Source organism: Lepus europaeus, chromosome 1 (genome assembly GCF_033115175.1).
Source record: "Lepus europaeus isolate LE1 chromosome 1, mLepTim1.pri, whole genome shotgun sequence".
Classification (NCBI taxonomy): Eukaryota; Metazoa; Chordata; class Mammalia; order Lagomorpha; family Leporidae; genus Lepus; species Lepus europaeus.
This window is the reverse complement of record NC_084827.1, coordinates 110,955,214-110,980,167: the sequence shown is the minus strand read 5'-3', so window position 1 is coordinate 110,980,167 and position 24,954 is coordinate 110,955,214. Positions and strand designations below refer to the sequence as shown.

Below are 24,954 nucleotides of genomic sequence, written 5' to 3'. Positions count from 1 at the left end.
ACAGAGAGACAGACGAGAGAGAGAGAGAGAGATTGTCCATCATAATTCATTCCCCTAAATATCTGCAAAAGCCAGGCCTGGGCCAGGCCTGGGCCAGGAGCCAGGAAGTTTAAGATGGTCTCTCACAGGGGTGGCAGGGACCCAAGTACTTGGATCGTCGTTTGCTGCCTCCAAGGTGCATTAGCTGAAAGCTGGATGGGAAACAGAGCTGGCACTTGATCGTAGGCACTCTGATATGGGATGCAGACTCTCCCAGCAGAGGCTTAACCTGTGCCACAATGCCCGCCCCACTCCTCTTTCATTTACACACACACACACACACGCACGCATGGAAAAGTGATAGAAAAGGCTGGGTTTGATCCACGTTAAAATTGCTATAAAACTGAGAAATGGTGATTTGCTCAGTTAAAGAAACCAAAGGCACCTGTTAAGAAAATGATTGGATAAGCATTGCCAGGAGGTGGAAACCATGCTTCCACAGAGCTGCTGAATTATGGCCAGCGATGGACTTCAAGGTTTTCGAATGCCCTGGAGAGGCATTTGGCATGTGAGGAAGGTGCCTGTGGGTGGGATGAGCCGGCTGGATTGCAGTGAGAAGAGACCCACACCTGGTTCTCCAGCTGCTGAAAAGAAGCCGTGGGCCTCCCTGGTTTGCGCTTCTCTTCTCTCACCTGGGATTTAGCAGCAGAAAGCAGGAACCCTTTTTCTGAGTGTGGTTTATTGATCCATTGGCACGTTTCCTCTGTTGATGTGGCTCAGGTCCTGTAGTTGTAATTCCATCTAAATTCACACATTTTCCCATGCTAGCTCTCGTTAGAAGGCCAGGACAGCATCTAGATCAAAACCCTGTAAGCTCGTGGTGTGTAAACACTGTCATGTGCACCTGCTATGTGCTAAACGTAAGTGGGTTGTGGCACCACTGACACATGTCTTAATACACCAGCTGTGAAAGGAATGAAACACCTTGTTGACACAAAGCCTCCTCTATTCTTTTCCTAACAGAGTTTAGAAAACATTTCCTCTGTTTTATGCCCCTTTGTAATGCAACTTTGCATCATTTCAGTCACAGTGTCCTTTCTATCCTGTCCGGTCCGTCACACTCGGGTGGTGGAGCAGTTTGGGCAAACCTGTGACTCTGGAAGGCCTAAGCGTGTTCCCGGGTATCTAGAAGAACATTTGCATTTTGCCAGTGAAGTCTTGAGAGTCTCTCTTGAGGAAAAAACCAATCACAACAGCAGAACTGGGAATCAAACCACATTATGAAGGGGTCGTTTTGATGATACAAATGTGACACTTAGTATTCACCAGGGCTCCTCAAGCTGATTTTCCTGTGTTGAGCAGTGAAAACTTAATTTTTGCTTGGGGACAAACTTAGGAGTTGTCGAACATTAATATCACTTTTCCAGTTTGCATTTCCTTTTCCTTAAAGAAAACAGCCAAAAAGAAGGCTGAGGCTGCCTGTCTTTATTTTATTTATTTATTTATTTATTTTATTTTGTTTTATTTGATCTTGGGTAGAGCCTAGGTATTGATTCCTAGTTGCTATATATGTAGGATGCTGGCCACAGCAATGCCAACTCCACCTCAATTTCTTTCTTTCTTTTTTTTTTTTTTTTTTGACAGGCAGAGTAGATAGAGAGAAAGGTCTTCCTTTTTGCCGTTGGTTCACCCTCCAATGGCCGCTGCGGCCGGCGCATCTCGCTGATCCGAAGCCAGGAGCCAGGTGCTTCTCCTGGTCTCCCATGCGGGTGCAGGGCCCAAGCACTTGGGCCATCCTCCACTGCCTTCCCGGGCCGTAGCAGAGAGCTGGCCTGGAAGAGGGGCAACCGGGATAGAATCCGGCGCCCCAACCGGGACTAGAACCCGGTGTGCCGGCACCACAAGGCGGAGGATTAGCCTGTTAAGCCCCGGCGCCGGCCCTGACTGTCTTTAAAGAGAGTGGATCTCCTAGAGGCCCTCAACTTCTTGCTCCGTGTTCCTGGGCAAGTCATTTAATATTCCTCCCTCTCCTCCTTTTCAGTTTCAATATCTGTTATGTTATCTTGTTTTCTTAAGGATTTCTGTTACCCTCTGTCATTTCCAGATTCTCCATTCACATACACACAAACCCTGTCGATTCCCCCATTACTGACCTCCCTTGCATGGCTTCTGTCTCCAAATTTTTTTTCCTCAGAGACAGACAGACTCACACTGCATCAAACCCCCTGCCAGCCACCTGGAGCAGAGAAAGGACTAGTATCTCATATCCCTTTGTGAATGCATTGTGGGAAGTCGGAACTATGAAACGTTGACTCCATTGCTCTCTAACCAAATGTTGAATTGACCTAAGCCAGTTTTCCCCTTGTCCACCTCGGGTTTGTTTCCAAAGGCAATGGCAAATGCTGTGGAAGTTTGAGGTAGCTGACGATCGGCGGCTTGCACACAGCCTTGCTCCCTGTGGGTTTACAGGACCCTCTGCCCTCCTTTCTGCCTGGCCCCAGTGGGTATTTGAGTTCTCGACCTTCGCAGCTGTCGGGCAGTTTTTCTTCTTGACTCCACACTTGCGCTGCATTCCTTCTGTGTCTTGGCTTGGAATTTGTCTCGTGTTGCGCTTGCCCACCCCAACCCTCACCTCACTTTCAAGGCCAGGTGCAAGGCCCACTCTGACTACAGTCTTTTTTTGACCGTTATGCTCCTAGCCCCTTTGCTTCTACACAGACAACGTGGTGTTTGATTTTATGTCTTGTTCTGTTTGCTGTGCCTCAAGTCCTGTCTGACCAAGATGGTCATATTTTATTTTTTTAAGATTTATTTTTTTTTTATTTCTTTGAAAGGCAAGGTTAGAGAGAGAGAGTGCTAGAGAGAGAGAGGTCTTCCGTCCACTGGTTCACTCTCCAAATGGCTGCAATAGCCAGGGCTGAGCCAGGCCGAAGCCAGGAGCCAGGAGCTTCTTCCAGATCTCCCACGTGGATGGCAGGGCCCCAAGCACTTGGGCCATCTTCCTCTGCTTTCTCAGGCATATTAGCGGAGTGCTGGATCAGAAGTGGAGCATCCGGCTATCAAACTGGTGTCTGTATGGGATGCTGGTATTGCAGGTAGAGGCTTAACCTGCTACACCACAACACTGGCTGCCATGGTCATATTCTTAAGGCTTAAGATCAAGAATCATACTCCTTGGGGCTGGTTTTGTGGCATTGTGGGTAAAACTGCCACCTGCAATGCTGGCATCCCATATGGGCACCCATTTGTGTCCCATGAATTGGCTGTTGCAGCAATCTTCTGGATGGAAGATATTTCTCTCTCTCTCTTTCTGTCTCTCCCCGTCTTCCTGTAACTCTAACTTTCAAATACATAAATCTTAAAAAAAAAAATAATTGTTCCCTCCTGCTTTATGTCTACTCCTGGAAAATGTTAATGCTCATCTCCTCAGTCTATTGCCTCGCTGATTAAAAAGCAGAGAACTGTGACTCACTGCTCATTGTAACAATTATTGTTAGAAATCTTTATGTGAGGAGACTTCAGAAAGTCCATGGAGAAATGGAATGAAAAGATAAGTATATTTGATGCAAGGTTTTTAAAAGCCATGTGTGGTTTTCTTCATAAGATACATTTTACATGACTTTCTTGAAGATCCCTTGTATATGGTAAAAAGGAGTTGGAAAGTATGAAAATATTCAATTAATATACCTAAATAGGAAGCTTGATGAGGAAACAGATGCCCACAGGGTTAGGAACCTTGGCGGAAGTCCCACAGTTGGGAGATAGTCTCTGTTTTGTCCTGACCACCATATGCCCAGCCCTTGCCTGCCCATGCAGGATGTTTTCTGATGTATCTGCTATTCTCAAAATCAGGTAACTATTCCTCAAAATGCTGCAGCTCCTCATCAACGCTTAAAATTTACATATCAAGATAAGCCAAGGATGAAAGTTACCTCAAATCTGCATATGGGGTAGGCATTGTGGTGCAGCAGGTTAAGCAGCCACTTGGGATCTACACATCCGGTATCATAGTGCCACGGATTGAGCCCTACCTGCACTTGTGTTCTAGCTTCCTGATAATGAGCCTGGGGACCTGGCTCAACTGCTTGGGTCCCTACTACTCATGTAGGAGTTCCAGATGGAGTTCCTAGTTCATAGTTTTGGCCTGGCCTACCTCCAGCTGTTACAGGAATTTGGGGAGTGAATCAGTAGATGGAAGATCTCTCTGTGTATCTGTCTGTTCAGCCTTCAAATAACTCAAAGAAGTTGAAAAAAATTTTATCTGACAAATCAGGCAAATGAGGTGCTTAACAAACATCAGGGTGTTCACAGAGAGAGTGCCCGTGATGCTTCTGTCATTCACGAGAGCATGCAGAACTCTGTCTGCTGCCAGGGGAGGGGACAGAGTGCCTGGATGACAGTATTCCCACAGGAGAGGCTAAGGTGTTGGTGGAGCCCGGGGACACAGAGTGAGTAGTTGAGGGGGCTGCAGCACAGCGTCTCAATGCGGGAGCAGTGTTAGATGAGGCGGGAGGGGTAGGGGCGGGTGGGTGTTGTACGTCGGTGTGTTGGGCTGAGGGATTTTGACTTCATCCTGAGGGGACCAGGTGCCTTTATGGACTTTCAGGGTGTAACTTTGAGTCCTGGCTCTGGGAAAGTAGGGAAGTTGGAGCCTCAGAAGCTGCTGCAAGAATCTTGGCAAGAAGTCCTGGTGGCTTAAAGGGAGGCAGTGGCCATGGACAAGGACAGATGTCGATGGACTCTCAAGGTGTGAGCGCCTTTCAGCTACTAGGATGACAGCACGCTTTCTGCTTTTTGTTGCAAAGCAGCTTTGTCCACGTCCTGTGGTTATTCCCAGAGGTGGGAAGTTGGTCTGGGCTACTGTACGTGTAGCCTTCAAGTCCATGTTGCCCGGGAAGTGTTTGTGGTTCTGACTCCAGTGTGTCTGGCCCCATTCCAGTTGGCTGTACACGTACGCCGGGGAGACAGGGGTGGCTTCCCTCCTGTGTTCCACTGTGCTGTGTAGGCTGTGTCCACAAAATACACCAGCTTTCCTGTTTGTAGAAGCACACTCTGTACTGTGGTCAAAATGTCACCCTTCCTTGGTGCATATAAATCTTTATGTATACATGTTAGCCACACATAGGAGCAAATTATGTGTTTATTCTGTAGACAGAAGGGTGAGTAGATGTTAGGATTGGTGTTTTTTGCAATTTTTTTCCCTGAGTCTTAAAGACATGTAACCATCTGTTGATGACTTTACAGTGAGTGTTCTAAGTGGAGGCTATAAATAAAAACAGGAATCATGAAATGTACATTGAAGGGGCATTGTCAATACAGAATTGCTATTCTATGTCTTTCTCAGTTTTTCAGCTTTTAATATGTCTACTGTAAGCAGATGGTGTTTTTAAAGTGTCGAAAAAATATATAATGTTCACGATGGGTTTTTCTGTGGCTTGTGGTTTATGAAGTGACTTTTATGGTGCAGGGTTGCTTCAAGAAAGAGTCTGTTGTTTTCCTTAAAGGAGCTGTTACCTATGTCCTTAATTATAGAGGACATGCGTGCATGTATTAGCACATTGTGAAGTCATTTAATAAAAATGGAATGCTGGATTTTTTGGGTAAACTTCCTTTCAAAAATATAAATTGAAATTAATATTTTTGAAAGCCACATTATGTTTTCCTCTGGCCAGATATAGTAGATGCTTGTAAACCTTTCAGTTCTCCTGATTCTGTTAGAGAATGATTGTTATTTTTTTCTCACCTATAGGGAGACTGACTGATTCCAGAGATTTCCGTTCATAAAGCTTCAGTTTTTTTTTTTTTTAATATCCTTATTTTTTTATTTGGAAAACAGAGTAACAGAGGGAGGGAGAGACAGAGAGAGAGATCTTCTATCCACTTGTCTACTCCCTAGATGCAAACAACTGGGGCTGGGTCAGGTGGAAGCCAGGAGCCTGGAACTCTATGTGGGTGGCAGGGACCCAAGTACTTGAGCTACTATGTGTTGTCTCCCCAGGCAGCAAAGGAAGCTGGACCGAAAGTGGAGTAGCCAGGACTGGAACCAGTACTCTAATATGGGATGCCAGGATTGCATGCATTAATGGCTTAACCCACTGCACTGCAGTGTCTACTACAAACTTCTATTTTATGAGTTTATAAGAATTGTGAGAGTTTTACAATTGGACTCATGCATGCAAATTAAATTACATAGCAGTTCCTCAAAACACATTTTTTCTACATATTAACATGAGACTAGCTATTGGAAACTAAGTCTCTATTTGCCAATTTTGATTTATTTTTCTTGTAGTTGAAATCCTGTTGAGAGTTGAGTAAATTCAAATGTAAACAAAATTAGAGTCAACATATTTCCACTGTGGGAACTAGTTAGTATGTTATTAATTCACACAATTACATACCCTGATCTTGTAGGCCTAAATCAAATACTGACATGTTTTGATTTTGGCATGTAATTGGGTTGTTCTTTGGTAATTGCTGTCAGCCTGTCAGTCAAGGAAAGGGACCAGCAAAGGAGCATGACTTCCTGTCAAGTTGGGGGGCTCACACTGGATGATGTGGTGGCATTTTGAGGTGTTAACTAGCCCATTTCATCAGTGACTACCAGCTGATTGTCCTGTGGTCCTTGACTTGGCTTTTACCAATAAATGTATGAGTCCTGAGGAATTGGTGCTGGAAACTCTTCACTTTTTAAAGCCATTATTTACAAGTGTAATCAGGATTCCATGCATTAATAAACACTTGGTGTTGCCTTCTCTACTCTCAGATACAAAGGTAATCCTTGCATGTATACCTGTATGTATATACAGTACACCTAATTAATTATACCTAATTAATTAATCTTCCTACATCATGAGCTTCTAGCAAATGAGGTGTTAAGAATCATTGTATCTAATTTTCAAACCACGCCATCTGCACTTAAGAAAATTATCCAGGAAGCAGACATCAGAAAGAAAACAGTCTTTGCTGACGGAGCTCTTCCTTTGTGTTGATTGCTGCCATGGACAAACCCAGGCGTGTTGGCTGTCTGTTCCTGGGTGTATGGGTTTGCCATTATGGTTTTGGCTCAGGTGTTAGCACTATTTAAGCAAGGACTTGGGAATGTAGAAGATAGCTATTATTCATCTTTTATTAAAAATAATTCTCCCTCCAAACATTGACAACCTGGGATTATAAAGGCTAGAAAAATAATGATAATAAAAGAAAAATATATAAAGGAACCGTGCTGCATGCTAGTTTGATTGCCTCCAGTGGAGTTCTTGTAATTGGTTTTCTAACATGACTCTTAGCTAAAAGCCAAGACCCTTTATATTTAGGGCTTTGAGAATGTGTATGTTCATAATGTCATTGAGGTAAAACACTTTATGTTCAATTATGGCTTTTGATAACTTTTAGTAGAAAATATAAATTGTCTGCTAAGCTTTTGGTCTGGGGTGCCGGCTCATTACCTGTCATGGCATTCTCCAGAGCATAGGGGATGGCAGGTGGCAGGGCCATCCCTGTGAATGGCCAGAGGAGCTCCATGGAGCTGTTTACATCAATTCATCCCCACTTCAAGACCCACCCAGAGGAGATATATTCAGAAAGCCAGGGTTTGCAAGCAATCATGTATTACATAAAATAAGATTTTTTTTTCCTTTTCAGATTTTGGGGTAAGTGCATTCTTAGCAACTGGGGGTGATGTTACCCGGAATAAAGTCAGAAAAACATTTGTTGGAACCCCATGTTGGATGGCCCCTGAAGTCATGGAACAGGTAAAAAAAAAAAAGTGACATTTGTATTGACATAGCACATAGTGAGTAGTTTTATTACATTAGCATTTAACTCACATTGCAGGAGAATGTATCATGTAACTAACATTTAATTCCCAATCACTAGCCCTTAGCAATAGTTGTGGCAGTTGTGTTTAAACAGCTCTGGGTTTCGGACACGACGTGGACTTGTGATGTGTGACATGCTTGCTGTCTAATTGTGGTTCTTGCTGGTTTCTTTCCTAGGTGAGAGGCTATGACTTCAAGGCTGACATGTGGAGTTTTGGAATAACTGCCATTGAACTAGCAACAGGAGCAGCGCCGTATCACAAATATCCTCCTATGAAAGTAATTACCATTGCAAACAATATGTCCCGTTTGAAATGCGATTGGCTGGAGTTGGTGCTCTCGTTCTTGTAGATAGCCATTTCTCTTTTAGACCTAAGGAGCATTCCTGGAGGCATGCAGCCTGGTTGAATGCTGCCTGGTTTTCTCAGTGGTCAGACTAGGACAGAAGCAGCACAGTTCCAGCTTTGCAGCTTGCTTTGCATTCTTGCTCCGAGTTGCAGCAAGAATGTGATCAGATTGGTCGGTGGAGGTTGATAGCTAAGGCAAATGGCCCCAGGTACCCAAAGAAATCTGAGAATAGATCATAGTGTTGTCACTTGTGCAGATGGATCTCCCAGGTTTTCAGGCCTCTTCATCTTGTAAGTGTTCTGGGGCGTTTTCACCCTGCCCTGTTGGTGCAGTCTTGCTTGGCTCACCAGTGCAAGGGAGCCAGTGTTTCTAGGAAGTCACTTATGCTCTGGATGCTTTGGCTTTGAGATTCTTTTAACTTACCTACCTCACTCTTTCTCTGAGTGCTAAGGTGGGGATATCAGGCCTGATTTACCTTAATGGATAATGATGATGAAAGAATTCAGTGGAAAGTGCGAATATATTCTATAAAGAATATCATTTGTGGGTATTTCAAGGCCATTGGATAAATTTAGGAGGATTTAAAAAAACAGACAATAAAAAGAAAAATGATACATTCTTATTGTAGAAAATTTGCAAGTACAGATAAGAATAATGAAGAAAAAGAATCATCAGTACTTTGGTCAGCTACAATCTCTATTAAGATTTTAGTGTAGTTCATTTCATTGTTTTTCTCTATAAATCAATCTGTTTTTTGACATAGTTAAAACGTGAGCATGCATATGCCTGTATGTTTGGGTATGTGTGTGTTCTTATGCATATGCACATATCTGATTTTGTTATAGAAAATTTAAAGTTGAAATAAAAATAATTGAAGAAGACTTTTTGAGAGAAAGCCCTGACATGACTCTGAACAATTTTTCTTCTATCCAATTTTTTGTTTCCTTTCTTTCTCTTCTTACCATTTCTTAACTGGATCCTAACTCCTGGAAATCGCAGCCTGAAGTCCTCTCGGACTTTGCTCCCAAGCTCACATTCCACCCACTTTTATCCTCCACCATTATCCTCTATAAGACAATAGTCTGGGCCGGCGCCGCGGCTCAGTAGTCTAATCCTCTGCCTGCAGCGCCGGCACCCCAGGTTCTAGTCCCGGTCGGGGCACTGGATTCTGTCCCGGTTGCCCCTCTTCCAGGCCAGCTCTCTGCTGTGGCCCGGGAGTGCAGTGGAGGATGGCCTAAGAGCTTGGGCCCTGCACCCCATGGGAGACCAGGATAAGCACCTGGCTCCTGCCTTTGGATCAGCGCAGTGCGCTGGCCACTGGAGGGTGAACCAACGGTAAAGGAAGACCTTTCTCTCTGTCTCTCTCTCACTGTCCACTCTGCCTGTCCAAAAAAAAAAAGACAGTCTGTTGCCTTCATCCATCATCTATTCACATATCTGAAAGTGTTTGAAAAGGGACTTGACATGTATAACATTTGCATAAAATAGGGCTGATTTATGCATTAAGAAGGTGTATTCATTTTATAGACCAATAGTTTGCCACCCATTCTACATTTTTTGAAGCAGATAATTTTGATGTTAGTGTGAAAGCGTGGAATTTTTCTCTCTTTGATTTGAAGTTGTATTTTATTTTGTTTTGTCCTCCTCCAAAAGCAGCATGGCCTTTTGATATAATTTTTAGCAACTCAATTATATTCTGGCTGTCTTTCAGCGTCTTGCTGTCTGAACTTCGCCAAGGTTTTTAGCAGTCTCCTATTTGTTTTCCCAGGCCTTTTTCTAAAAAAAGGAAATCATGTTAGCTCCTGGGATGTCGTGGTTTTATTTTGGGGGTTGGTAGTGTGTTGCAGGAGCCTGGAGCACAGGCAGTGCCTGCTCATGAGTGGCTGCCCTGGCCCTCTCTGTCTCCCGCAAATGCCCCCTTTCCCACTGAGCCTGTGCTATAGCGACGTGCGCCTCCAGGCCCTGGGAGAGCCACTTCCCTGGGAGCTGACGTCCAGCTCTCTCTGGGAGACCCTACACAGAGCACATTTTGTGAGTTCTGGGAGTGGGATAAGAACAAGGTTATAGGGCACATGAACGGTGTCGTGAAGGGAAATGGATATTTTCAACACGTACGCTAACATCATGGGAAAGCACAGTGGTACTGCACCCAGGGCAGTCTTTGATGTCTGTGCAACACTGAATGGCCTCTCCCAGCAGTGGCTGTACTGAGATTCTGGCTTCACGTTTGTTCCCTGCCACAGGTGTTAATGTTGACTCTGCAAAATGATCCGCCCACTTTAGAAACCGGAGTAGAGGATAAAGAAATGATGAAAAAGTATGGCAAGTCTTTTAGAAAATTACTTTCACTGTGTCTTCAGAAAGATCCTTCCAAAAGGTATGTCACCCTTCCTGGACGAGCTGATGCCCTGGTTGGAGTGCTGACAAAGCTGTGTTTGTCGATGGGGAAAGGTTGTGTGAGGACACTGGAAAGGTACCTCTAGTCTCGGGGCAGGGGAGGGGGGAAGCCCGGCCCTGTCCTCCTGTGATTTCAGAGATAGCAGGGTTCCACAAGGGAGAGGTGGGAGTGGAGGATGAGGGGGAGTCAGAGGAAAATTTTTGTGTTAATAAGATTCGCTGTGCTTGTTAGGTGTGGGCTCCATGGTGCAAGGAAATGAAGTAAAACAGAAATCAAAAGAAATTGGCAGTGCTGCTTTCAGAGGCGCTGTGTAGGTTGAGCTGACCTCTCAGCATTTGAATATCCTGCTAGCTCCAGTCCAAACCAGGCAGAACTATTGAATTTTGCATGAGCTTCCTTTTAGTTGCAGAACAAGTTGTTTGTACTGTTTCAAAGATTATCAGTAAAGAAGATTAAATAAATCTTTTTTTTTTTTTTTAACCTCAGAAAGCTTAACCATCTAAACAGAAGCAAATGGCTTTAAATTAACTTCAGTGTTTCTGATTGGGGGGGGGGGCAGTGTATCAGTTATCAAGTCTGCCCCTTCCTCCTTAATGTTCCGGGTAGTGATAAGGAAGCTCATAGTTCCTTCTGACTTAGAGGAGAATGGTCATGATGGTTCCTTGCTGGGGACGTGGTTGCCTGGCATCATTGTCACCCAGACCTGTGCTTTTGAGAGGTTGCTGGGTACCAGAACCTACCTAGGGACCCAATTTTGTACTTACATTTTAAAATCTAATAACCCACTTCTTTTTTTTTTTTACTACTTTTTAAGAAGATTTGTTTATTTAGTTGAAAGTCAGAGTTTCACAGAGAGAAGAGACACAGACACACACAGACACAGAAAGAGAGAAAGAGATCTTCCATCTACTTCCCCAGATGGCCTCAGTGGCCAAGGCTGGGCCAGGCTGAAGCCAGGAATCAGGAGCTTTTTTGGATCTCCCACGTGGCTGCAGGGACCCAAATACTTGGGCCATCTTCTGCTTTCCCAAGCCATTAGCAGGGAACTGAATTGGAAGTGGAACAGCCTAGTCTCAAACAGGTGCCCACATGGGATGCTGGTGACGCCGATGGCGGCTTTACCTGCTACACCACGACACTGGCCCCAAATAACCCACTTCTCATCTGAAACTTCTTTTTTTCGGAGAAGGAGCCTGCAGTGAGAAGGGATTCCTTTATTCTTACTGCAAATTCTTTATGAACCTTGTTAGGTCTTCTAACTTCACACAGTAATTTAGGATTTGTGTGGCTCCTCTTCTCTAGATTCAACACAAGTTCCATCATTGTACCTGTGCATTTTTTGTTTAAGATTTATTTATTTATTTGAAAGGCAGAGTTACAGAGAGGCAGAGGCAGAGAGACAGAGAAGTCTTCCATCTGCTGGTTCACTCCCTAGATGGCTGCAACGGCCAGAGCTGTGCTGATCTGAAGCCAGGAGCCAGGAGCTGCTTCTTTCCAGTCTCCCATGTGGGTGCAGGGGCCCAAATACTTGAGCCGTCTTCTGCTGCTTTCCTGGGCCATAGCAGGAGCTGGATCAGAAGTGGAGTAGCCAGACTCGAACCGGCGCCCATGTGGGATGCCAGCACTGCAGATGGCAGCTTTACTGGCTATGCCACAGCACCAGCCCCAGTACCTATGCTTTGTAACTGTGTTGTGTCATTCATTTACTGGATTTGCCTTGTATGTTTCCCACAGCTGCCACCTTCCTCACACAGCTGTTCTTAAGATTGTCTGCTCTTAGCATCTTGAACTTGCTCACTGTACGAGGGGATAATTATTTTGTCATTCCTTTTACTCTCTGTCATCTTTCACATTTGGTTCATAGGGCTAGTTTTCCTCCCAAAGTTAATCTTTTACAGAAGTTACTTCTTCAGTCTCCCTTTGGGCGAAAATGCTCATTGATGTTAATTTTGTTCTTTGTTGCTCTCCTGCCTTCTCCTTACAATTTGGCATAACTGTCAACAGTATTTGACATCATCCAGAAGACAGAATTAGAGCCCCCAGAGCCCAGTGAGAGAAGTACTTGTCGTTCTGGTTATTTCTGGCTTGCTCCTGATGGTCTTTGTGATTCTTGAACTAGTTGAGGTCCCACCTAGTGGCTGTGACCTGTAATGTCACACAATTCCAGCTCCTTAAGAAAATGGTTCTGTAGGGCAGAGGTGTTAGTGTACTTAATGACACCACACTGCGTTTTCAGGAAGTTTGCTATACATTAAATTGACATAATTGTATTTCAGTAGCCATTTTTATCTCCTAGTAATCCTGAAAGTCTTCTCAGGTTTTATTTTATGAGCTCAAATATCAGATCTCTGTGTCCGCCCCCACCCCTCATCCCCAATTCCTGTCGGAAAATCTTACACCATGCATTCAGCTTCTCATAACGCCTTTCCCTCAGAAAGGCGTGCCGTCCCGATGCGCCAGGTGTTGCTAGTATAATGTCCTCTTTACACGTTTTCTCTGATCCAGGCTGCTCTGACTGTCTTGCAGTGATCCTCGGTAACACTTACACACCGGCAGTGGCACATTGACTTCCCAGAAGGCTCTTTCTGTTAATAAAAAAACACAGAAGTTGAGGATGTTCACAGGTACTTCAAAAAGTTCCTGGAAAATGTATATTTGGAAAAAACACTATGTAAGGATTTCAACTTTTAAAAGTCTTTCTTTCTTTCTTTGAAAGACAGAATGACAGAGATAAGTGGGGGGGGGTAGCTCTTCCATTCATGGGTTACTCCCCAGGGGGGCGCAACAGCTGGGTCACGCACCTGGAGAGCAGGAACTCAAGGATTTGAGCCATTATCTTCTGCTTTCCATGCTCAATAGCAGGGTTGCTGGATTGGAAGCAGAATAGCTGGGACTCAGACCAGCACTGGTGTGGGATGAAGTCGTCCCAAGCGGTGGCTTAACCTGCTGCATCACAACACCCACCCTTCATTTTAATTTTTTCCATCTTTCTGTTAACTTTTTGAATTTCCCTCTTAAATGAGGAGTTTAGCGGGAAAACCATTCATGAAATGGAAGACTGAGGGAAAAGAAAAACAATATTGTTGAGTTACTTTTTGTATAGGATACATTTCTTGTTTATTTTTAAAGATTTATTTATTCATTTGAAAGTCAGAGGCAGAGAGAGAGAGAGAGAGAGGTCTTCCACCCGCTGGTTCACTCCCCAATTGGCCACAATGGCTGGAGCTACGCTGATCCGAAGCCAGGAGCCAGGAGCTTCTTCCTGGTCTCCCACATGGGTACAGGAGCACAAACACTTAGGCCATCCTCCACTGCTTTCCCAGGCCATAGCAGAGAGCTGGATTGGAAGTGGAACAGCTGGAACCCAAACTAGCACCCATATGGGATACTGAAACTGCAGGTGGCGGCTTTACCCACTGTGCCACAGCGTGGCTCAGGATAAAATTTCAGAATACATGTTCATAACTAAATTGGTCAGTGAACATTGAATTGCTGTTCAATCCTGAAAGAAACCACAAATATTTCCAGCCCTGTCTGCCAGTGCTTATGCTGTGCCTCGGTGCACCTTCTCCCTTCTCTCTATACTTGGTTCCAAGACCACTTCTTCTTAAGTAGGTATTATCTGGACAGGATTCCTGGCTCTTCATCCTCATCTATATGACTTCATTTTCTTGGCTGTACCGTTGTGCCAACATTACCTACTTTTTATAGGATTGCTCTAAGGATGTGATGATTTCATGCACACATAACATTATTTAGGGTGTTGCTTAAGAAAATGAGGTTGCCATTCATTATTTGTTGTTTTCTCTTGATAAGTAGAGTTGTTGCAACTATAATGCAACAGCAGTAGTACATTGAAGATCGGTCTTCTGTGTCACTTACTACATTTACCATATAAACTTGTTGACCTACACACACAAATTTCTCTTGAGTTATTTAAGTGGTTTAGAAGGAGAAACAGTTACCTTTACATCCAGTATCTGGTCTGTATTATATATTCAATACTGCTACTTGAATAACTGGCGATGGTTGGGAGCTTGCAGTTTGGGAGTGATTTGGAGTCAGTGGAAAGAGTTTCAGAAACAAAACTAAATTCAGGTAGTTTGATGAATGAATGAATTAGTGGAAAGTTTTTGCTAATTTTTATTATTTCTATTTCCTGCATGTTGATAATTAACCTGTAATCTGAAACTAGTTCAGTGGCATCAAGAGCCTGGAGTTGCTGAGTACATTTATTTATCTTTCATGTACATATGAGAGAGAGACAGACATGTAGACAGACAGAAAGCAGACCATCCTTTGGTTCCATGCCTAAATGCTGCAAGGGCTGGGATTGATCCGAGTTGCAGCTATTATCTGGGAACTCAGTCCAGGATTCCCACGTGGTGGCAGTTCAGAACTCAAATCACCTTAGTCATCACTGCGGCCTCCCAGGTTCTGCACTAGCAGGAAGCTGGAATTGGTAGCTGAAGGTGGGAACAGAAACCAGACACTCCAGTGTGGGATGCAGGCATCTGGACCACTAGGCAGAACACCTGCCTCCTGAGCAGTGAATGGGGGAAAAAAAAATCCCAGGGGAATAGCAACCAAGACGGATTCACTCCTAAGCAGGAAGTCTGACTAGCTGAGAAGGGCTATCCTCGCTGTCAACTTTGAGTGCTCACTGGGACTCCCCTCCTGAAAGAGAGCTGCATGTTAGTCCTTTGCCTCACCCAGTCTGTGTTCTGCATTGCTGTAGATAAGTGTTGCTTGTATTTGCACAGCAGAGCATCTTGCTAGTGTGTGTGTGTGTGTGTGGAGGGGGGGGGGGACAAACTTGATCTTGTAGCTCACATGCTTCATATGGATAGCAACTATAAAAAGAACAAGCATTTTTGGAGCAACCTAGGGGAAGAAATGAGTAAGACTTGAATGTTTCCTTTGGTAGGAGGGGTAGGATGAGAACAGCAGCTCTGCCTGAGGCCAATAAGCATTTAGAACTTATTAATGCAAATTGTCCGAACCACTTCAACTATATTATATTCGTCCTGAATCCTTTGAGAATTCTGTTAAGTCTCAGTGGACTTTGGTTCATCTATATGTATGAACTGAATCCTTCAAGGGAGTTTTCTCCTCAGTCTGTTGGTCCTTGCAGAATACTGCATTGTTTTTAAGGATTCAAAATTGAATCGTCATCCAGATCCTGAACTGTTATTTTGGTTTCTGGTAGCATTTTTAGCATCTCTCATAAATACAGTGTGTACATTTATGTTACATTGTTAGGCTTGAGGATTGCTAGGGGCCATGGAAGATGGGACTATAATTGCAGAATTTTTTTCCTGTAGTACTCATCTTAGAGGTAGTTGTCCTTGACAGCTCCTCTTTAGCCATGCCATGGTAGTTTCTGCGGCATAAAACTTAAATAAACAAAAGCTATAAAAAAAACTGATGTATATTCGGCACCATAGGGTTTCATATAACCTCTGTCGCCATCATCATTTTCCTCGTTTCCTGTGGTTTGTTTTTTCCATACTTCTCATGGACATAGTGTGGGCACGTGTAGGATTTTACCCCAAGTTGATTTGAGCACAAAAAGGAAGCAGTGACTTGCTCTGTAGTTCTTGCCTGTGTAGAGTTGGAATGCCCTTTATATAACTCGGTGTTTAAGCCTGTAATAAAAAAAAGAATGTGGCTCTCAAAATCATTTCTAATTTCTCACACTCTATTGTTTTTGTTTGCACTGATGAAGGCTGAGGGTGGAGTGGAGTTCAGAGAAAGGCGATTTCCCCTGTAGCCTGCTTTCTTCTCCTTCACGTTTTTGGTTGCCATAGAAATGACCTTGCTGGGTAAGGGAAAAAATTTTCCTAGCCTTGTATTTCAAGGTATGCGTGGCATTTGCCAGCCTTCTCTCCACAGGGGCCCTTCACTTGACCCTTAGTGTGCAGAAGGAGGATGGGAGCAGGGCTGCTCAGGGAGAGGGAAGCCTTTCCGTTCCCCACCTCGGGCACCTGCCTCTCCCTCGTTCCTTTTCTTGCTAGTGTGTGTCTTCCTCCTGCTCCCATTGTATTGAACAGATGCCTATCAAACCCTGCTCCAGGAGTGAAGTGAGGACTGTCTGGATATCTTGAAGCATCACCTTCATCTCTTACTTGATGACAGGTTGAGATTGGACTATGGCAACTTTCTCTTCTGTATTAGATGTTGAGAATACACGAATGAATCCCATGTGGTGGAGACAGTGAGGTATAGGAACAGATAAGAATGGGAGCACCATTGGATTTGTAGGAGTCAGGAGAGTTACCTTTGAAGATGATGACATCTTGTTGTGTTCCGGATTGCCCAGATAGAAAGAACCAGCAAGACTCACCGAAATGCAAAGAACAAAGGGACTTTATTTGTAGGTGTAGCATGCTGGGGCCCCAGCCTCCCATGCAACACAGTGCTGGGAGACCAAGATCCCCTTCTCTTTGTTTTCGGGGTTTTTATATTTCCCGGGCAAACAAGTATTACGTCAGCATTTCTTCCTTCCCCTGGACCTGCAGGACCAAGGATGGCCCACCTTATTGGTTGCCTCCACCGGACCAAGGACTGCCTGGTGTCAGGTTTTATCTTCTTATACCAGGTGCATCCTGGGCCTAGTCAGGTTTTTTGTCTTGTGAGAAGCCTGTCATGGTGTGGCTCTGGCCTCTCACAATCTAAATTGGTCCTTGATTGTTGAGTTAGCGTGCATTGGTTGGTTATTCTTTGTCATGAAAGAGCAAGAGTTGGTAAGAATATCATTGTAGTTGAAGGAGAGAGTCCATGCAGGTGGGAAGGAGGTGAGGATAGAGACAGGAGACAGAATCTTGAAAATTGGTGAAGTCTGAGGATGGAAAAAGTTCGAGTTTTCTGTGTGTGTTTTCCTCAGTTGCTAACCCTGGAAGCAGTACTGATGAAGGGTTGGAGGGAGGACGGGAGAAGCAGCAGAGGACCTCGCTGGCAGGCTGTTTGAGCTGGTGTGCCAGCCAGCAGCAATGAGAGTTTCAAGCAGAACAGCAGCCTGGGCTTCCTTATTCATCCTGATTTTCTTAGAGTTCTTTCACTTAAAAAAATTGAACCTAAGTTAGCTGGCTGGCTTCTTGGTTTTGGAAATTCCGTCTCGTGTTGTGAAACACCAAGCCCGACGCCAGGTCTTCCTCTGTCAGTTGTATTATGGTTCTAGGTCAGGTTCTCCCATGGCCCTTCTCCTTCAGAAAGCTCAGAGCTGCCAGCATGTCCTGCTGCGGCGCCTGCGCTGTCACAGTACCCACTAGATTGCGAGTTGCTGCAGGTGCTAGTTCATCTGCCCTGTTCATGCTCATACGCCCCGCACCTCGCACACAGCTCTCTTGAAATACTTGCCGAGAGAATGAAAGGATGACTTTCTAAGACCTGGAGTCTAGAAACATCGCCCATGAGCAGGAAGTGTCTACATTAAAATACCAACCCATGGCAGTCCTCTGAACTAGTTTTATCTTTCTTTTTCTTTTGCAGTTCCGTTCCTGTTCAACAAGATGCAGATTCATGAATTTAATGAGCTTACCCAGGGATGTGGGCCAGCTGTTATTTAGACTTTTGTTTACTCAAAGCACTTAGCAATTAGCAGCTGTTTATTGTAGTGGATTTGGAGACTCTTTGTCAGGTGCCTGTAGCCACTGTTCACTTGAAATCCAAGGGAAAAAGCAGTAACCATTTTTTTTAAAGATTTATTTATTTATTTGAAAGTCAGTGTTACACAAAGAGAAAGGGAGAGAGAGAGAAGTCTTCCATCCGCTGGTTTGCTTCCAATTGGCCTCAACAGCCAGAGCTGCGCAGATCCAAAGCCAAGAGCTTTCTCCAGGTCTTCCCACTTGGGTGCTGGGGCCCAAGGACTTGGTCCATCTTCTATTGCTTCCCCAGGCCATAGCAGAGAGCTGGACTGGAAGTGGAGCAGCGGGAGCTTTAACCGGCGCCCATATGGGATGCCGGCACTGCAGGCTGTGGCTTTACCTGCTATATACCACAGTGCTGGCCCAGCAGTAACCGTTTGAACAGAAAATTTGTGTGCCTAGAGATGCAGCTGATGGGCCTGCAGACGTGCAGTTTGTACACTGAAGCACTTAATGTTGTTTCCTGGTTCTTTCTTAGGCTTGGATTTGGTTACCAGGAACATCTTAGTGAAGCTACCTTGGTTGTAGAGCTGTGGTTTCCAGTCATTTCAAGTGTGAGGACTCCTTTAAACCTGCATCCCCCTGAGCCCAATCCTACTAAATCTTGGATCTTCATTGTCTGAGAGAATACCCAGTGATAGTAATACTTCCTTCTCCCTTTCTAATTTTTTATTATGAAAAACTCAAAGCGTACAAAAAAAGGTAAAAAGAGTAGTACAGTGTTTACTTCCGTACCATTACCAGACTTAACAGTTGTTCACATGTTTCTTGTGTGCCTTATCTATATTTTGTTGGGTGAACTGCCTGAATGCAGTAGGCTTTAATTCTTGAGCTTACATTCCCTGCGAATAAGGGCCTGTTCCTACGTAAGCACGAAGCTTTTCCACGCCTAAGAGAGTGAACAGTGCTTTCCCAGATTATCAGACATCTAGCGTATTCCCACATCTTTAATAATTTCCAAATGCCTTTTGCAGTTTCTATCAGGGGCCATTCAGTCAGAGGCCAGGTGTAGCATCTGCTGTTTTGTTCCATTAGCTCTGTTTTCTTCTAGAACATTTCCCCACAGCTCCCCTTCTCCTCTGTGATACGGACTGTCTGAAGCCGTCAGGCTGTTTGGCTTGCTAACCGTTCTGTACTCTAGATTTATCTCATTGCTTCTTTCCAAGTTGAGAAGGAACTGTTTATGTTGGGAGCTATTCTGTGTAGAAGGGTGTCATTCAGTAAACACAGAAGGAATGATGGAGGTCACAAACCGCTATTTTGCTGACTCCTTTGAAATAGCATAGGGCAAAAATGCCGAAACCAGTTAACATCTTTGGGGAGTTTTCAGGAACAGGATATTCATACACAGCCAAGACACTATCCAAAATCATGCTTGCCAATTGCAGTGGGTAAAGCCCACATTTGGAGTGGAGATTTTTGGATTGTGGGGAAAGTAGTGTAACTTAGCATCTCCGAGAAGCAGTGGAGTGCCTGAGAGTGGGTGCCTCTGAAATGCTGTGGTTAAGAAGCGTGTGATGTTGTCTGGGAAGTGCAGTCTGAGAGTCCCGTATCTGAAATGCCTGGGACCGTGAGAGTTTCCGATTTTGGAACGTGTGTGTAGACTGGAGTTGAACATCCATAATCTAGAAATCTGAAATCCAGAATGCTCCAAAATCTGAAAATTTGAGCATCAAAATGCTTGTTTTATCCTTAACCGCACCTTCCATTTGCAGGAAATAAGTAAGTAAAGACACAAATTATATGACACTCTGAGAAAGCAGTCACCCAATCCTGTAATGCCCTTAAGTTTGCCTTTTATTAATCTTGGTCATGTTTACTGTCACCTGAAGAACAGCACTCCATGTGTGTTCACGTGTGTCAGGTTTACCGAGTGAGCAGAGACACACGAGATCTGTGCACCCCTAGCAGTAACTGCTGCTTCTGGGGACTCATGGAGCACAGTAGATTCTGTTTTCTTTGACAAGAGCAGATAGAAGTTCATATAGTTTCTTAATAAACACAGGCATTTAGCTCACAGACATGCCCGTCTGCCACCTTGTAGAAACACCGAACTCACCTTGATGGAAAAGTGTTCACACTTCAAGCACTGAACTCACTGGCGTCCACGTATTTTGTAGTTGAAATGTTCAAAAAGAACTGGAGAATTGGCACCGCTTCACTGGGTTGCCAGCTTATGATTAATTTAGTTTCTGGTTTTGCAATTCCTAAAACTGGTCTTCCAGAAATACTCTAAGGTTAAGTTGTTTTCATCAAGGCAGTATATTTATTAAGTGGTCATTGTTTCAACTCTAATTTATTATTGATCTTTTCAGGCCCACAGCAGCAGAACTTTTAAAATGCAAATTCTTCCAGAAAGCCAAGGTAACATGCTTAAAAACCCAAGTAAATCTGCTATTTTGAAATCACTACGAATTTATCTGTGTCATATTTGGTGTTAAACGGTGGGGAATATTTGTTTTGCAGAACAGAGAGTACCTGATTGAGAAGCTGCTCACAAGAACACCAGACATAGCCCAAAGAGCCAAAAAGGTAAGCACCTCGAGCCCTCACCACCCTGTGCAGGCTGACGGCTATCCCCGAAACAAAACCCATAGCAAAATAGGAAGAAGAGTTCTGCATGTGCCCAATGTTATTTAGAAGGTTTCTGATTAGCCACTGCTCAGATGACCACCTTTGCCTCTTGCTTATTGCCATGAGTTTGGGTGTGGAAACAGTGAGAAACTCAAATGATTCCATTTTTCCTTTTAGCAGAAAGGACTGGTTTGAGGTTTAAGTACGGGAGTGAGAACACATCCTCAAATATCTTTCCTTTGGGTTCCGTGGAAGAGAAGTAGTTGATTTTGAACACCATTTGAAATGATGGAAAGTGAAAAACAAAACTTGTTTTTAATGGTTCCTGGAATATCCAGGGGAAGTAATCCCTTAGTCAGGAAAGACCTACAGTCCCTTTTGAAGTCTACCTTATGTTAACTACATCATGTTAATGGTTACCTGAAAAATCTTCCATTCTAGGTTTTCAGACTTTTTTCTTTTTTAAAAGATTTATTTATTTGAAAGTCAGAGTTAGAGAGCAAGAGTATGAGAGAGATCTTGCATCCCCTGGTTCGTTCTCCAGTTGGTTGCATCAGCCATGGCTAGGCCAGGTGGAAGCCAGCAGCAAGGAGCTTCATCTGGGTCTCCCACATGGGCGGCAGAGGCCCAATTACTTGGCCCATCTTCCTCTGCTTTTCCCAGGCATTTATCAGGGAGATAGATCAGAAGTGGACCAACCAGAATACAAACCATTGGCCATATGGGATGCTGGTGCTGCAGGCAGCAGGTTTACCTGCTACAGCACAATGCCAACCACTATGGGTTTTAGATATTTGAGATGGTTTGTATGTGTGAGTGTATTTATTTATGTGTGCATTTATGCAAGTTTATTTATTCAGATTTCATTCTGTCATGAGACCTGAGATAATTTAATTTCTGGCTTGGTTTAGTTTGGTTTTAAAATTAGGGTACATATTTACATTTTATATTTTTCATTTTTTTGAATGATTTATTTATTTATTTGAAAGGCAGTTACAGAGAGGCAGAGGCAGAGAAAGAGAGAGAGAGGACTTCCTTTCACTAGTTCATGCCCAAATGGCTACAACGGCTAGAGCTAGGCTGATGCGAAGCTGGGAGCCAGGAGCTTCTTCTGGGTCTCCCACATGGGTGCAGGGGCCCAAGGACTTGTGCCATCTTCTCTGCTTCTCCAGGCCATAGCAGAGAGCTGGATAGGAAGTGGAGCAGCTGGGACTCGAACCAGCACCAATATTTGATGCCGGCACCACAGGTGGTGGCTTTGCCCGTTACACCACAGCACTGGCCCCATATTTATATTTTAAAATATTCCTATGGTCAGAGACTTAGAAAGGGACATTCCCCCTTTTTTTACAGTTATAGAGGGAGCTTACAGGAATCTAACTTTCCTGTGCTGTAAGAAAATTGGCAAAGAAACATGTTTTGGACGTCATTTCTCATTGCGCCTAGGTATAAATACCAGAATGGTTTCATCCCGACATTGCTTCTCTAAGATTCCCTGTAGAAAATGCATGTAGCTGATGCTTTAGAATAGTTTTTTAGTGTATGCATGCTAGCAAAGCTTAATGAAGACAAGTAATGAAGAGAGTACACCTGGCAGACCAGGCGGGGACCTCAAGTAAGGAACTGGGAGTCCTGGCTGCATCCAGACTGGAGTTTTTATGGATGCTGGGTGTGGGCCCTCTTCCTCCCTTCCCACCAACACCCTTTTTGGAATACTGTAGGGCGGGGGGCTTTCTGGGTGTGGAATCCCTCCCGGAAGCTCATAGTAGCCCCTTGGTGAAGAGCAGAATAGTTTTAAACGGACTTTAAAGCAGACTCCAAGAATCAATGCCTCTGCTGCTCCCTGAGCTCCTCTGCTGGACAGCAGAGTTCCCGACTGGGCTGGTTTCTGGTTGATTTCTGCACTGGCCAGGGGTTGGGGGGAGGATTGTTGGTTTCTGGTTGATTTCTGCACTGGCCAGGGGTTGGGGGGAGGATTGTTGGTTTCTGGTTGATTTCTGCACTGGCCAGGGGTTGGAGGGAGGATTGTTGGTTTCTGGTTGATTTCTGCACTGGCCAGGGGTTGGGGGGAGGATTGTTGGTTTCTGGTTGATTTCTGCACTGGCCAGGGGTTGGGGGAAGGATTGTTGGTTTCTGGTTGATTTCTGCACTGGCCAGGGGTTGGGGGGAGGATTGTTGGTTTCTGGTTGATTTCTGCACTGGCTGGGGGTGGAGGGGAGGCTTGTGTTGAGTGTGAAGAGAGAGCCAAGGTTGGTCTTGTCCACCGGACACCTTTGAGGTGTCCCCTGGAGTGGCACAGAGAGGTTTGAGGCAAGTACATGACCAGTTTCCAGACCCCTAAGAGAAGACGGAAGGACGCTGGGAAGAATCCTTGGGGTGCTGGCCTCCAGCACTGGATCTTTTGATCAGATACTGAGAATATCATCCCGAGTTGAACGCAGCAGCCACTTCAGCTTCTTTGCGTGTTTTTTTCACAGGGAGATTTGGCTGATCTCATCCAGTTAGCTACTACAGGGGGCTTCTGGGCCTGCATTTTCTCCAGAGCTTAGCCTCCTGCCCCCAGCTCCTTGCCACGTGGTCTGCCAGCCTCTCAACCCCAAACCTCCCCTGGCGGCTGGATTTAGGAGTAACTGCCCCCACCCCCCATGCCTTGACCTCTCTTTCCATCCAGTCCCTCGCCAGGTCTCCCCACATTTTGCTCTGCAGCTTCTCTTTCATTGCAAACTGGACAGTTGGAGTGAATTTCTAACTGTCCTCACTTGATTGACTTTATGATAGTGCCACTTTTGCTCAAAAGTAGTTTTCAGAATTAGACAAAACAACCACAACAGAAAATACAGGAGAAAATAGGAATACAAGAATGATTTCTGTGTAATAAAAATCCCAAGCTCCTTAGCCTTGAATTCATGGTGATATTTTCAACCTCTAGCCTTACATTCTAGCTTCCAGCCAACTGGAAACATCCATAGTTCCCAGTCCATAACCCATACCCTCCCTTGGGCCTCCCAGTGGTTTGAGAAGGTGAAGAATTCGTTCAGGCTATGACTTTTTACCTTTTTCTTATACTGATGTTATTTATTATGTTTTGTGTGTTGTGCATTTCTAACCTCATTTTACACGTACCTTAAACCTTGGAATTTTGAGAAAGGATTTTGAAACCATGTCTTCTGCCATTAACTGGCTCCTTGGTTTTAGACTGGAACCTCACGTCTGGTTTCATCATCTGCCCCTTCAAATGAGAGTGGACCATTTAACTCAGGGTCTCACGGAGGAGTCCAAGGAGAGTATGAATTAGTTCTTGAAGCAGCTTGGCCCGTGTAACGTTCGCCTGGCTCTCTTGCTTCATAACATTGGCTGTTCTGCTGTCATGATTCTCGTTTTAGAGTGCACTTTGGTTCCCAGCGCCACCACACTTACCTATAGCTTCTTCAGGAGCAAGTGCGCTGTCTGCATGTTTTCGTAGTGCATTTCTTGTTCATAGGAAGTGCTCACAAGTGTTTACCAACCGAGCGATCCCACGTGCTTGGGTGTACCAGAGAAAGGCCACTTGGGGTGCGTGTTTTCCACTGACTTGACCTCCCTCTAAAAATGCTCAGCGCACACTTGTCTCTAGGCATCCGTTAACAGCGGGCAGCCTCCTTCCCTCCATGTAGGGATGTTGGTGAGCAGCCATGCTGTTCCTTGTTGGGAACTTCTCATGCAGACTTGGCCACCATGAAGGGACCACTGTTTTAATCACCATATGCAGTGCAAACCCTTATTGTAGGATGTCCTTGTTTTTCCTTGGTTCTCACAGTGTTTACGTGACTTTTATTTAACTGCCGGGACAAGGTTCTTTCGTGTTAGTTGCCCTTGGACGTCTCTTTATGAGTTGTCCCCAGTTGCTCAGGTTCCTGTGTGCATTTTTCCTGGTACCTTCTGGTTGATCCCACTCTGGTTGCTGTGGGGTGTAAATTTATTTGTTCCACAGAGTCTCCTTGTCCATGTTGGCACTTGGATGTTTGTCCCTCTGTTTGCTGTTGTTCAAATAGACAATATATACCAGCATGTTTGAATGACATCCAGGCCTGTTGGCAAAGCTGTTTGACATTTAGGCAACCTTGTTGATGTGAAAATTGTTGTCTTACGCAACATTCTCTTTTTTTCCTTCTTTATGGTAACCAAAATAAGATTTTTTTTTCCACAACGTGAA

At 44.5% G+C, this 24,954-nt stretch overlaps 1 protein-coding gene across 2 annotated transcripts in view; it reads left to right on the top strand.

The window, feature by feature from the left end:
* The window catches only part of STK39 (serine/threonine kinase 39), a 357,460-nt gene that overhangs the window by 122,627 nt on the left and 209,879 nt on the right, over positions 1 to 24,954 (top strand). For both annotated transcript variants that reach the window (XM_062187583.1, XM_062187579.1), the window contains exons 6-10: positions 7,621 to 7,730; positions 7,974 to 8,075; positions 10,388 to 10,521; positions 20,504 to 20,552; positions 20,655 to 20,720. In XM_062187583.1, coding sequence (XP_062043567.1) covers positions 7,621 to 7,730; positions 7,974 to 8,075; positions 10,388 to 10,521; positions 20,504 to 20,552; positions 20,655 to 20,720 — 461 coding nt within the window. The remainder of the gene's footprint in view (positions 1 to 7,620; positions 7,731 to 7,973; positions 8,076 to 10,387; positions 10,522 to 20,503; positions 20,553 to 20,654; positions 20,721 to 24,954) is intronic.